The 14246-nt window shown below is 43.1% G+C and overlaps 1 protein-coding gene and 1 long non-coding RNA gene across 3 annotated transcripts; one reads left to right on the forward strand and one right to left on the reverse strand.

Moving 5' to 3' along the window:
- Nucleotides 1–232: 232 nt before the first annotated feature.
- Nucleotides 233–13628, reverse strand: mo4l1 (Mortality factor 4-like protein 1). Of its 2 annotated transcripts, NM_001165073.2 has the most exon segments (13): nucleotides 235–807; nucleotides 1564–1648; nucleotides 5153–5325; nucleotides 5558–5646; nucleotides 6029–6130; nucleotides 7788–7876; nucleotides 10694–10719; nucleotides 10818–10898; nucleotides 11134–11172; nucleotides 12126–12212; nucleotides 12692–12759; nucleotides 12890–12936; nucleotides 13444–13584. In NM_001165073.2, coding segments are annotated over 13 exon segments (1008 nt in total). In that variant the 5' UTR covers nucleotides 13484–13584; the 3' UTR covers nucleotides 235–725.
- On the forward strand, nucleotides 10892–11907 carry LOC118944437. The gene is made up of 2 exons (XR_005039727.1): nucleotides 10892–11254; nucleotides 11322–11907. It is a non-coding gene; the product is annotated as an uncharacterized LOC118944437 (long non-coding RNA).
- Nucleotides 13629–14246: the final 618 nt, after the last annotated feature.

Here is a 14246-nt window from a genome sequence, read left to right on the forward strand (position 1 = left end):
ATGGTAGTAGGTGCCAGTTACACTATTCTGATACTGAATACTGCAGTTGAGAAGGGCAAGGCACTCATTTCACTGTGATTGTGCATGTGACTTGACTGAAAACCATCTAATGGGGAGTCAATGGCCATTGTTCAATCTCAGTCTCATGAATGCCAAAATAATGAGAGGATTATTTCTGTATTTGTAGAGTACAGGTTGTCAGGGAGAATGAAGGATATTTACCATACAGAACTTGTGTAGAAACATCTTTATTACAAAATGATAGCCAACCATTACACAGCTAATGTATCCCACCAAAGACATTTCAACTCGATTGCTTTGCACAAATTGTGGTTAGCATCATATATCCATAATTCAACACATGCAAAGTCGTTGAGGTGAAAACAGACAAAAACAGACCCGATGGAATGCACAGAAACATTACAGAGCTGTTCATGGTAAAAAGTCCCCGATATTGGGAGGAAAAACATGCCCGCCTCGCTTGTGTTACGTACCCGATGGGAGAGAAAGAAAAACACTTTATATATCTTAAAAGCTACCACTGCTCCAAAAGACATGACCGACTCCAGGGAACCTCCAGAAATAGTTCAAGTGAAAAAAAATAAAAAATAAATTCCAGTCCATCTTTCCACTCAAACGGGTTTGAGATGGTTCCATGTTGTCTGGAAGAGGCTTGGTGTTTCCGAATGGGTCGATCACACCCCCCCCCCCACCACACCTGCCTCTCAGACGGCTTTCCTATGGTACTCTGGGGGCGCCACCTCGTAGTCGCTGGCACTGAAGAGGGAGGAGTTCTTCATTAGATACCTACGACAGACAGGAGGAACAAGCAATTGGAGGTCAATTACCAGCCATAGAAAATGGACAAAAATTTGGCATCTGTATTCGTAAAAGGTGATCGGCCTCTACGAAGTCTAGAAATATTACAGGATGCAGAAAAATGAGGAGCAGATCAGCTCATCCTAACAACTTATAACCTAATTTCTATTCGGACCTTTAACAGACTTTGTCCAGATAACCATCCGCAGCAATTAGGAGAAGGCCACATTTGTTTACAGGAAATAACGACACGTGGAAAAGGCTAAATGAATGTGGCCTCCGTTTGAACCCATCCCAATCTACTACGGTTGTTGCTGGTTGAGGAGGATCATGATTATGGCCACATTCCCAAGATGGTTTCTAGGGTACACACAGACAGTATCCTGCAGATACACGGCCAGACATTTAGGCCCACTGCAAGGAAAACATTCATGACAGAGCAACAGTGAACAAAGGAACTGCTTCATCAGGATGACTGAAATAAGCTGTACGATTAGGCCTACTCTGGAATCCAATGGTCTTGATAACTTCTCGTTAGAGTGGTATCACAAAGTCTGTCAGTGTCAAGACCGAGCCCTGACAGCGAGATTAGGCAGCAGCATTTCACGGTCAGTGGGCTACGTTTTCAACGGTGAAATCCTTCTGATGAGAATATAGAAATATGATAGGCCAGCCAGGTTAGGGAATGCTCTGCCAAGCCAGACATTCAATTTCACGAGTGGGGATGAAGGAGAGGCGTCTTACTTGAGAAAATCCTGCAGGTAGTTGAGCAGCAGAGCCAGGCTTTTCTCATCCAGGGGAGTGTAGGCAAGCATGGAGCCAATTCTCACTGCACAACACAAAGAACAGCACGGTCAGGGACCAGATTTAACCATATGTACACAGACATGATTCTATATTAGCATTGGCTGATATTTGAATAAATACTGTCTGAATGCAGGTGTGGGACAGATGACGGTTAACTGAAACTCTCCCATGGAAACTGCTATACCGTTTTATTTAAATCTGCGAAGAGTGTTGTGACTTTGTTAAATGCACTCCAAAATAAATTGTGATTTCATTTTATTTATAATTTCAAAATAAAATAAAATGTTATTGGTCACATATACACATTTAGCAGATGTTATTGGTCACACATTTAGCAGATGTTATTGGTCACACATTTAGCAGATGTTATTGGTCACATACACACATTTAGCAGATGTTATTGGTCACATACACACATTTAGCAGATGTTATTGGTCACACATTTAGCAGATGTTATTGGTCACATACACACATTTAGCAGATGTTATTGGTCACACATTTAGCAGATGTTATTGGTCACACATTTAGCAGATGTTATTGGTCACATACACACATTTAGCAGATGTTATTGGTCACATACACACATTTAGCAGATGTTATTGGTCACACATTTAGCAGATGTTATTGGTCACACATTTAGCAGATGTTATTGGTCACATACACACATTTAGCAGATGTTATTGGTCACACATTTAGCAGATGTTATTGGTCACACACACATTTAGCAGATGTTATTGGTCACACACATTTAGCAGATGTTATTGGTCACACACACATTTAGCAGATGTTATTGGTCACACACATTTCGCAGATGTTATTGGTCACACACACATTTAGCAGATGTTATTGGTCACACACACATTTAGCAGATGTTATTGGTCACATACATTTAGCAGATGTTATTGGTCACATACATTTAGCAGATGTTATTGGTCACATACATTTAGCAGATGTTATTGGTCACATACATTTAGCAGATGTTATTGGTCACATACATTTAGCAGATGTTATTGGTCACATACATTTAGCAGATGTTATTGGTCACACACATTTAGCAGATGTTATTGGTCACACACATTTAGCAGATGTTATTGGTCACACACATTTAGCAGATGTTATTGGTCACATACATTTAGCAGATGTTATTGGTCACATACATTTAGCAGATGTTATTGGTCACATACATTTAGCAGATGTTATTGGTCACATACATTTAGCAGATGTTATTGGTCACATACATTTAGCAGATGTTATTGGTCACATACATTTAGCAGATGTTATTGGTCACATACATTTAGCAGATGTTATTGGTCACATACATTTAGCAGATGTTATTGGTCACACACATTTAGCAGATGTTATTGGTCACACACATTTAGCAGATGTTATTGGTCACATACATTTAGCAGATGTTATTGGTCACACACATTTAGCAGATGTTATTGGTCACACACATTTAGCAGATGTTATTGGTCATACACATTTAGCAGATGTTATTGGTCACACACATTTAGCAGATGTTATTGGTCACACACATTTAGCAGATGTTATTGGTCATACACATTTAGCAGATGTTATTGGTCACACACATTTAGCAGATGTTATTGGTCACACACATTTAGCAGATGTTATTGGTCACATACATTTAGCAGATGTTATTGGTCACACACATTTAGCAGATGTTATTGGTCACACACATTTAGCAGATGTTATTGCGGGTGTAGAGAAATGCTTGTGTTTCTAGTGCAGTCATATCTAACATACACACTAATCTAAAAGTAAAAGAATGGAATTAAGAAATATATAAATATTAGGACGAGCAATGTCAGAGTGGCATTGACTAAAACACAGTAGAATAGAATACAGTATATATGAGATGAGCAATGTCAGAGTGGCATTGACTAAAACACAGTAGAATAGAATACAGTATATATGAGATGAGCAATGTCAGAGTGGCACAGACTAAAACACAGTAGAATAGAATTCAGTATATATGAGATGAGCAATGTCAGAGTGGCACAGACTAAAACACAGTAGAATAGAATACAGTATATATGAGATGAGCAAAGCAAAAATAAGTAAACATTATTAAAGTGGCCAGTGATTTCAAGTCTATGTATATAGGCTCAGCAGCCTCCAAGGTGCAGAGTTATGTAACCGTGTGGAATCAGACCTAATGATGGCTATTTTACAGTCTGATGATCTTGAGATAGAAGCAGGGTTTTTGTTTACAGAGTGCACCACCCAATTGACACTTGGCGTTTGCCCTTCAAGTGTTTGCCACAGCCATTGATGACACAAACACTTTTCTAAATGGTTCTTCATCTACTAATCTCAGTTCAACCTGGCTCGGAACGAGACGCTCTCTCTCAAATGTCCCTGGCACTTAGTCCATCTGATGATCCCACCGGTTCAGATCAGAAACCCAATAGTCGGTAGTTAAAGATCCGCTCAATGTTAATTAACTAACTAATGGGATTCTGGATGCAATTTGTGGCGGCGGTAGATGCTTCACTTCTGGCCTTCCCTGGGTATTACACATAACACATTCTCTTACACCCCCATTGACTCCAGGAAGTTAACTTTCTGGCCTTCCCTGGGTATTACACATAACACATTCTCTTACACCCCCATTGACTCCAGGAAGTTAACTTTCTGGCCTTCCCTGGGTATTACACATGACACATTCTCTTACACCCCCATTGACTCCAGGAAGTTAACTTTCAGGCCTTCCCTGGGTATTACACATAACACATTCTCTTACACCCCCATTGACTCCAGGAAGTTAACTTTCTGGCCTTCCCTGGGTATTACACATGACACATTCTCTTACACCCCCATTGACTCCAGAAAGGTAACCTTTCATCCCTGTGATAACGGCCAATAATGAAATCTATTAAAGTGGCCTTCATTAGCAGTATGGCTGAAGATGAGAGCTTTCGTGGGTGCTGTGACGGTGCACCAATGACAGAGCAGTGAACGGTGGTAGGAGAAGAGTCGACAAAAGGCACTGTAAACGGTCTTAAGGCTCTAATAACTATTTCCCCCTGGGTCTTCACCTCTCCTAAAGAGAACCATTTCCCCCTGGGTCTTCACCTCTCCTAAAGAGAACTATTTCCCCCTGGGTCTTCACCTCTCCTAAAGAGAACCATTTCCCCCTGGGTCTTCACCTCTCCTAAAGAGAACAATTTCCCCCTGGGTCTTCACCTCTCCTAAAGAGAACTATTTCCCCCTGGGTCTTCACCTCTCCTAAAGAGAACCATTTCCCCCTGGGTCTTCACCTCTCCTAAAGAGAACCATTTCCCCCTGGGTCTTCACCTCTCCTAAAGAGAACCATTTCCCCCTGGGTCTTCACCTCTCCTAAAGAGAACTATTTCCCCCTGGGTCTTCACCTCTCCTAAAGAGCTCAATCACCACAACGTTAGTCTCCTGAGATTCAAACTGAAATATTTGTTAAAAGTTCCAGTCCAGAGGCTACTTCCGATCCTCCTCATTCAGACAGCCCCCCCCCACGGGAGCTACATACCAAAAAGCCGGAGCAGGTGTGGGCCCCCGTAGACCTGGGACATGGGTGTGTCGGGGTGATCCGCCAGTATCTCTGCATACTGGGGCCTCTCAAACTTATAGAGCAGCTGAGTGCCCAGCATGACGTTGAAGTACTCCCTGATCCCTGCCACCACCTCGTTCACAGCATACTCCCTGAGGGGAACCAGGACAGGAGATATAAGGCAACAGGCACTGTTGGAGTGTTCACAGCTAGAGCTGAATGAATGCGTGATACCTGGGTTGACCTTCACCAAGCAAGCGAATTACAGCTAGTCTACTTTGATAAGCAGATACAGGCCAGGCTTGTCTGGTTTCTAGTCAGATGACCTTCTTCATTGTAACTTCACTCGTACTGCAGCATCTAGAGGGGTGTGCTTTTACTCACTTGCTTTCTGAAGTTCCTCTTGATTTCTTATAGCTTGCATAGTCCTCCAAGACGCTATCCACATTCTTTCTCGCGGGCAGGTGAAAAAGCTACAAGTCAATAAAAATGTAATGTATACGTGTTTGTCAAGCACCTGATAAAATACACTTAAAACACAAACTAAATCCTGTAAAGAATGAACTTGTAGAGAAAGACTGTCTTGTCAGTAAATAGTTGGCATCTTCTGACCATAAGACAGCAGGGTTGGGGTCAATTTGAAGTGACGGCAGCCAATTCAGGAACTGAAATTCCAATTCAATAATAAATAAATAAACTATTTTCAATTACTTCTCAATAAAACTTAAAAAGTAAAAGCTACTCATTTCAAACGTTTTTTTTTCAATATTTGAAGTTTAAAATTCAAATTCCTGAATTGACCATTTTCAATTGGAATTGAGCCCAACCCTGGTAGACAGCTGTCTAGACCCCCACCTGCTTCTGTCTGGTAATAAGGTCCCAGTCATCCACCAGCCACGGCTTCAGCTCCTCAGGAATCTTCACCTTGACCTCCACACGGTTGATGAACGTCTCCTCCTGGTTACAGCGAAACCAAATGGAACAGTCAGACTCATTTACAATAAGAGATGTGAAAACCAGTAAAAAAATAATAATAATAAGCCCTGGGTCTTGTTAAAAAACACAATTCCCATCTGCGATTGGCTGACTGCTGCAGGACACAAGGAACTGGAGCTGTTGTTTCAGAGTATGAGAGAACAGGCCTGCAGTATGTGAGGGACAACACAGAGAACAGGCCTGCAGTATGTGAGGGACAACACAGAGAACAGGCCTGCTGTATGTGAGGGACAACACAGAGGACAGGCCTGCTGTATGTGAGGGACAACACAGAGGACAGGCCTGCTGTATGTGAGGGACAACACAGAGGACAGGCCTGCTGTATGTGAGGGACAACACAGAGGACAGGCCTGCTGTATGTGAGGGACAACACAGAGGACAGGCCTGCTGTATGTGAGGGACAACACAGAGGACAGGCCTGCTGTATGTGAGGGACAACACAGAGGACAGGCCTGCTGTATGTGAGGGACAACACAAAGGACAGGCCTGCTGTATGTGAGGGACAACACAGAGGACAGGCCTGCTGTATGTGAGGGACAACACAGAGGACAGGCCTGCTGTATGTGAGGGACAACACAGAGGACAGGCCTGCTGTATGTGAGGGACAACACAGAGGACAGGCCTGCTGTATGTGAGGGACAACACAGAGTACAGGCCTGCTGTATGTGAGGGACAACACAGAGGACAGGCCTGCTGTATGTGAGGGACAACACAGAGAACAGGCCTGCTGTATGTGAGGGACAACACAGAGAACAGGCCTGCTGTATGTGAGGGACAACACAGAGGACAGGCCTGCTGTATGTGAGGGACAACACAGAGAACAGGCCTGCTGTATGTGAGGGACAATACAGAGAACAGGTCTGCTGTAGGTGAGGGACAACACAGAACAAGCCTGCTGTAGGTGAGGGACAACACAGAGAACAGGCCTGCTGTAGGTGAGGGACAACACAGAGAACAGGCCTGCTGTATGTGAGGGACAACACAGAGAACAGGCCTGCTGTAGGTGAGGGACAACACAGAGAACAGGCCTGCTGTAGGTGAGGGACAACACAGAGAACAGGCCTGCTGTATGTGAGGGACAACACAGAGAACAGGCCTGCTGTATGTGAGGGACAACACAGAGAACAGGCCTGCTGTATGTGAGGGACAACACAGAGAACAGGCCTGCTGTATGTGAGGGACAACACAGAGAACAGGCCTGCTGTAGGTGAGGGACAACACAGAGAACAGGCCTGCTGTAGGTGAGGGACAACACAGAGAACAGCCCTGCTGTAGGTGAGGGACAACACAGAGAACAGGCCTGCTGTATGTGAGGGACAACACAGAGAACAGGCCTGCTGTATGTGAGGGACAACACAGAGAACAGGCCTGCTGTATGTGAGGGACAACACAGAGAACAGGCCTGCTGTATGTGAGGGACAACACAGAGAACAGGCCTGCTGTAGGTGAGGGACAACACAGAGAACAGGCCTGCTGTAGGTGAGGGACAACACAGAGAACAGCCCTGCTGTAGGTGAGGGACAACACAGAGAACAGGCCTGCTGTACGTGAGGGACAACACAGAGAACAGGCCTGCTGTACGTGAGGGACAACACACAGCATCCATAGGTGGACATACACTCTCCACAGTTGGGTCGCAACGAGCCCTCTTCTTCCGCGGTGGCTGTGGCATCTCTCCTGTGCTGGTACCTTCTCCAGCCGCTGGTGCTGCACAAAGACAAATGGGACAGACACACAATCAAACCCTATCCACAAAGGAATGTTAAAGGGTTCATTTAACTAGTAGCAGAAACTAGTGGGACTAACACTTTAACTAGTAGCAGAAACTAGTGGGACTAACACTTTTACTAGTAGCAGAAACTAGTGGGACTAACTAGTAGCAGAAACCAGTGGGACTAACACTAACTAGTAGCAGAAACTAGTGGGACTAACACTAACTAGTAGCAGAAACTAGTGGGACTAACACTTTAACTAGTAGCAGAAACTAGTGGGACTAACACTAACTAGTAGCAGAAACTAGTGGGACTAACACTAACTAGTAGCAGAAACCAGTGGAACTAACACTAACTAGTAGCAGAAACCAGTGGAACTAACACTAACTAGTAGCAGAAACTAGTGGGACTAACACTAACTAGTAGCAGAAACTAGTGGGACTAACACTAACTAGTAGAAGAAACTAGTGGGACTAACACTAACTAGTAGCAGAAACCAGTGGGACTAACACTAACTAGTAGCAGAAACTAGTGGGACTAACACTAACTAGTAGCAGAAACTAGTGGGACTAACACTAACTAGTAGAATAAACAAGTGGGACTAACACTAACTAGTAGCAGAAACCAGTGGGACTAACACTAACTAGTAGCAGAAACCAGTGGGACTAACACTTTTACTGGTAGCAGAAACTAGTGGGACTAACACTAACTAGTAGCAGAAACCAGTGGAACTAACACTAACTAGTAGCAGAAACCAGTGGGACTAACACTAACTAGTAGCAGAAACCAGTGGGACTAACACTAACTAGTAGCAGAAACCAGTGGGACTAACACTAACTAGTAGCAGAAACCAGTGGGACTAACACTAACTAGTAGCAGAAACTAGTGGGACTAACAATTTTACTAGTAGCAGAAACTAGTGGGACTAACACTAACTAGTAGCAGAAACCAGTGGGACTAACACTAACTAGTAGCAGAAACCAGTGGGACTAACACTAACTAGTAGCAGAAACCAGTGGGACTAACACTTGTACTAATAGCAGAAACCAGTGGGACTAACACTTTTACTAATAGCAGAAACCAGTGGGACTAACACTTGTACTAATAGCAGAAACTAGTGGGACTAACACTAACTAGTAGCAGAAACTAGTGGGACTAACACTAACTAGTAGCAGAAACTAGTGGGACTAACACTAGTAGCAGAAACTAGTGGGACTAACACTAACTAGTAGCAGAAACCAGTGGGACTAACACTAACTAGTAGCAGAAACCAGTGGGACTAACACTAACTAGTAGCAGAAACCAGTGGGACTAACACTTGTACTAATAGCAGAAACCAGTGGGACTAACACTTTTACTAATAGCAGAAACCAGTGGGACTAACACTTGTACTAATAGCAGAAACCAGTGGGACTAACACTTGTACTAATAGCAGAAACTAGTGGGACTAACTTTAACTAGTAGCAGAAACCAGTGGGACTAACACTAACTAGTAGCAGAAACCAGTGGGACTAACACTTGTACTAATAGCAGAAACTAGTGGGACTAACACTAACTAGTAGCAGAAACTAGTGGGACTAACACTAACTAGTAGCAGAAACTAGTGGGACTAACACTAGTAGCAGAAACTAGTGGGACTAACACTAACTAGTAGCAGAAACTAGTGGGACTAACACTTGTACTAATAGCAGAAACTAGTGGGACTAACACTAACTAATAGCAGAAATTAGTGGGACTAACACTAACTAGTAGCAGAAACTAGTGGGACTAACACTAACTAGTAGCAGAAACTAGTGGGTCTAACACTAACTAGTAGCAGAACCTAGTGGGACTAACACTAACTAGTAGCAGAAACTAGTGGGACTAACACTAACTAGTAGCAGAAACTAGTGGGTCTAACACTAACCAGTAGCAGAAACTAGTGGGTCTAACACTAACCAGTAGCAGAAACTAGTGGGTCTAACACTAACCAGTAGCAGAAACTAGTGGGACTAACACTATTACTAGTAGCAGAAACCAGTGGGACTAACACTAACCAGTAGCAGAAACTAGTGGGTCTAACACTAACTAGTAGCAGAAACTAGTGGGTCTAACACTAACCAGTAGCAGAAACTAGTGGGTCTAACACTAACCAGTAGCAGAAACTAGTGGGTCTAACACTAACCAGTAGCAGAAACTAGTGGGTCTAACACTAACCAGTAGCAGAAACTAGTGGGTCTAACACTAACTAGTAGCAGAAACTAGTGGGACTAACACTATTACTAGTAGCAGAAACCAGTGGGACTAACACTAACCAGTAGCAGAAACTAGTGGGTCTAACACTAACTAGTAGCAGAAACTAGTGGGTCTAACACTAACCAGTAGCAGAAACTAGTGGGTCTAACACTAACTAGTAGCAGAAACTAGTGGGTCTAACACTAACCAGTAGCAGAAACTAGTGGGTCTAACACTAACCAGTAGCAGAAACTAGTGGGACTAATACTAACCAGTAGCAGAAACTAGTGGGACTAACACTAACCAGTAGCAGAAACTAGTGGGTCTAATACTAACCAGTAGCAGAAACTAGTGGGTCTAATACTAACCAGTAGCAGAAACTAGTGGGACTAACACTAACCAGTAGCAGAAACTAGTGGGTCTAATACTAACCAGTAGCAGAAACTAGTGGGACTAACACTAACCAGTAGCAGAAACTAGTGGGTCTAATACTAACCAGTAGCAGAAACCAGTGGGTCTAACACTAACCAGTAGCAGAAACTAGTGGGACTAACACTAACTAGTAGCAGAAACTGGTGGGACTAACACTTTTACTTACTCTTTAGTTTTGTCTTTTTCGCTTTCCTGAAGAAAAAAAAGATTGCATTAAAAGGCGCTGTTCAATTCTTTTTTTGGTGAAAGTTTGAAAATGGGTCATACTTGAAAGACGGGATCAAACTTACAGATCAACATTTTTCTGCTGCACAGCAGCAATCTTCTTGCTCGGTGCTACACCCCTCATCTTTCCCTCAACATCATAATGCCTGTAAGAGGAAGGAAACACCGCCAAGAAACCAGGCCATGAACTACAATAACCTTCAGAAACACTTGTTCTAACATTTCCTTATGATCATTTTATGTATCTTCTTTTTAACCAGTAAGTTTATGGTTCAACTAGTGCTTACAAGTAAATGCACCGTGGGCTGCAAGTATTGTATCATAGGTGCTATATACATAAAGATTACTATTATGGTTCATTATTAAAATGAGTGGAATCACTTTTTATGTTCTCCCATCTTCGAGTCATCGTCGGCATTTCTGGGGAGACATTGATTAACATATAGAATCTCATTGTTGTATTTCGTCCAATGGCAGCTTGAATACAATGTTGACACAGTAGGTACATTCCATACACTAAACCCCCCCCCCCCCCCCCCCCCCCCCCCAACACAATGTTGACACAGTAGGTACATTCCATACACTAAAACACTCCCCCACCCCAACACAATGTTGACACAGTAGGTACATTCCATACACTAAAACACTCCCCCCACCCCAACACAATGTTGACACAGTTGGTACATCCCATACACTAAACCCCCACCACACTGTGTCTGTAATGACACAGTAGGTACATTCCATACACTAAACCCCCACCACACTGTGTCTGTAATGAGACAGTTGGTACATCCCATACACTAAACCCCCACCACACTGTGTCTGTAATGAGACAGTTGGTACATCCCATACACTAAACCCCCCAACACACTGTGTCTGTAATGAGACAGTTGGTACATCCCATACACTAAACCCCCACCACACTGTGTCTGTAATGAGACAGTTGGTACATCCCATACACTAAACCCCCACCACACTGTGTCTGTAATGAGACAGTTGGTACATCCCATACACTAAACCCCCACCACACTGTGTCTGTAATGAGACAGTTGGTACATCCCATACACTAAACCCCCACCACACTGTGTCTGTAATGAGACAGTTGGTACATCCCATACACTAAACCCCCACCACACTGTGTCTGTAATGAGACAGTTGGTACATCCCATACACTAAACCCCCACCACACAGAGTCTGTAATGAGACAGTTGGTACATCCCATACACTAAACCCCCACCACACTGTGTCTGTAATGAGACAGTTGGTACATCCCATACACTAAACCCCCACCACACAGAGTCTGTAATGAGACAGTTGGTACATCCCATACACTAAACACCCACCACACAGAGTCTGTAATGAGATGAACTCACTGATTAGCCTTTTGAAGCTCTTTTTGTTTCTGCAGGTTGCTGTCCACATATTTGAGAACTCTGCTTTCAGGAACCCATTCATCCCAGCTAAAACAGAAAGAGATCAACCACATTCAGATGTCTGACCGTTTATTTTTTATTGAATCAATACCAGAATGTTAGGTCTGTGGCTGTGAGGTAAGCAGTCATAAAAAAATTAAAAAGTTAATTCTAAAAAAAGATGGGTTCATAGCTAACAGTACTGTCTAAATAGACAGTACTGGTCCTCTGCAGCTCAAATGTTAAGAGCAGCGTTTCACAACGGGTGTACGTTTTGGTTTTTGCCCTAGCACTACACAGCTGATTCAAATGAGGAACTCCTCATCAAGCTTTGATCATTTGAATCCCCCTTGGGGTCCCCAAGAGTTTGGGTAACGCTCTGTTAGAGAATGTTACTTGCAACGCCAGAATAGTGGATTCAATTCCCAGGACCACCCATTCATAAAAAACGTATGCACCATAACTAAGTCACTTTAGATACACGTGCCTTATTATTTGAAAAGCCAACAATGAAAAAACTGACTCACTTTTTGTTCCATCCACTGTAATGAATGAAGTACTTAATTTGCTTCTCCTTGATATTGGTTTTCACTGCCTGAAATACAACAACAATCATTACGAATTGTAATAAATATGACTTTAGGTATAGGCTACTGCAAATGGTGTATTGTTTAGTAAACACGAGCCGAAAGCCATTCAAATTGGTGGAATGAATCTAAACCCACCTTTGCTTCGTAAAGCAATGGCCCATGAAAACACAGAACTCTTTCACCTAAAAACAGAAGAAATAGACAAATGCTGGATGGTTATATTAAACCGTGCACACCAGTGGTTGGCTAAGGTGTAGCTAAATGTATTTCGTTGATATGTGGCCAACGTATAAAACAAATACAATAGAAACACAATTGCATAGTTAGCCAGCTAGCTACATTTGCTATTCAAGCCAAGGCCCTTGGCAAGGGATTGTTTACCCGTTAGCAATTAGCTAACGTTAGCTAGGTAGCTTATTGTTTCAACACAGCCAGTTAGAGCAAACAGTCTAGTTAGTTGGCTGAATGAATACGAAAGGTACCTGTATTAGTACACTACTTATGGTAGATTACATTTAATTATTCATGCAATTTTCAAATTGATGATATCTCTAGCTAGCATGTAGCAGTGTTTTAGCTAACGTGCTCTGCGCGAGAAGCGCCATACCGTCGATGCCTTTTCACTCACGAGACGACAGGGTCTAGCTACGTTTTTAATTTTCACAGTTCATCATCACGGTGCACATTACCTTCTTGAAATTTAGGTTTAGGGTCCTGTTTTGGCGCCATTCACAGACTCAACTGTTCGGATCTCTGAATGATCAAATTCGTGCATTGCCAGCTTCCATTTCTTCCTGACACAACACGGCAAAGGGCTCTTCTCTCGACGTGCGCAGCCTGGCAGCGCGGTCAGGTGACCACGGTATCGCACTGCGCTGGGGCTGGGGCTGGGGCCGGGGCCGCCCCAGGACATGATCATTGTTTTGTGAAGGGAGCCGTATTCATTTACTTTATTTGAACCTTTATTTAACTAGGCAAGTCAGTTAAAAACACATTATTATTTACAATTACATCCTGGCCAAACCCTAACGAGGCTGGGACAATTGTGCGCAGGCCTATGGGACTCTTACTTGAGTTTATTTAGTAAATATTTTCTAAACTCTATTTCTTGAACTGCATTACTGGTTAAGTGCTTGTAAGTAAGCATTTCACTGTACACATTTTGTATTCAGAACGTGACAGTTTTTCCCCCTAGTTCTGCCAATGAGAATACTGTACCAGATCTGGATGTATGTTTAGATTATTATAATACATATTTTTTATTTAAGTCAGTTAAGAACTAATTCTTATTTACAATGACGACCTACACCGGTCAAACCCGAATGACGCTGGGCCAATTGTGTGCCGCCCATTCACAGCCGGTTGTGATACAGCATGAAATCTAACCAGGGTCTGTAGTGACACCTCCTAGCACTGAGATGCAGTGCCTTAGACCGCTGCACCACCCAGAAGCCCTGTAGGGTACTAGGCTGTTTAGAATATTCATACAATC

This window comes from Oncorhynchus mykiss, chromosome 26 (assembly GCF_013265735.2).
Source record: "Oncorhynchus mykiss isolate Arlee chromosome 26, USDA_OmykA_1.1, whole genome shotgun sequence".
NCBI classification, from domain to species: Eukaryota; Metazoa; Chordata; class Actinopteri; order Salmoniformes; family Salmonidae; genus Oncorhynchus; species Oncorhynchus mykiss.

Coding starts and splice junctions, on each gene's coding strand:
- mo4l1 (XM_036963150.1), bottom strand. CDS start 13,483: ATGGCGCCAAAACAGGACCCTAAACCTAAATTTCAAGAAG. Junction 12,937..13,443: donor TAAACCTAAATTTCAAGAAG/GTAATGTGCACC, acceptor TTCTGTTTTTAG/GTGAAAGAGTTCTGTGTTTT. Junction 5,326..5,557: donor AGAGGAACTTCAGAAAGCAA/GTGAGTAAAAGC, acceptor GGTTCCCCTCAG/GGAGTATGCTGTGAACGAGG.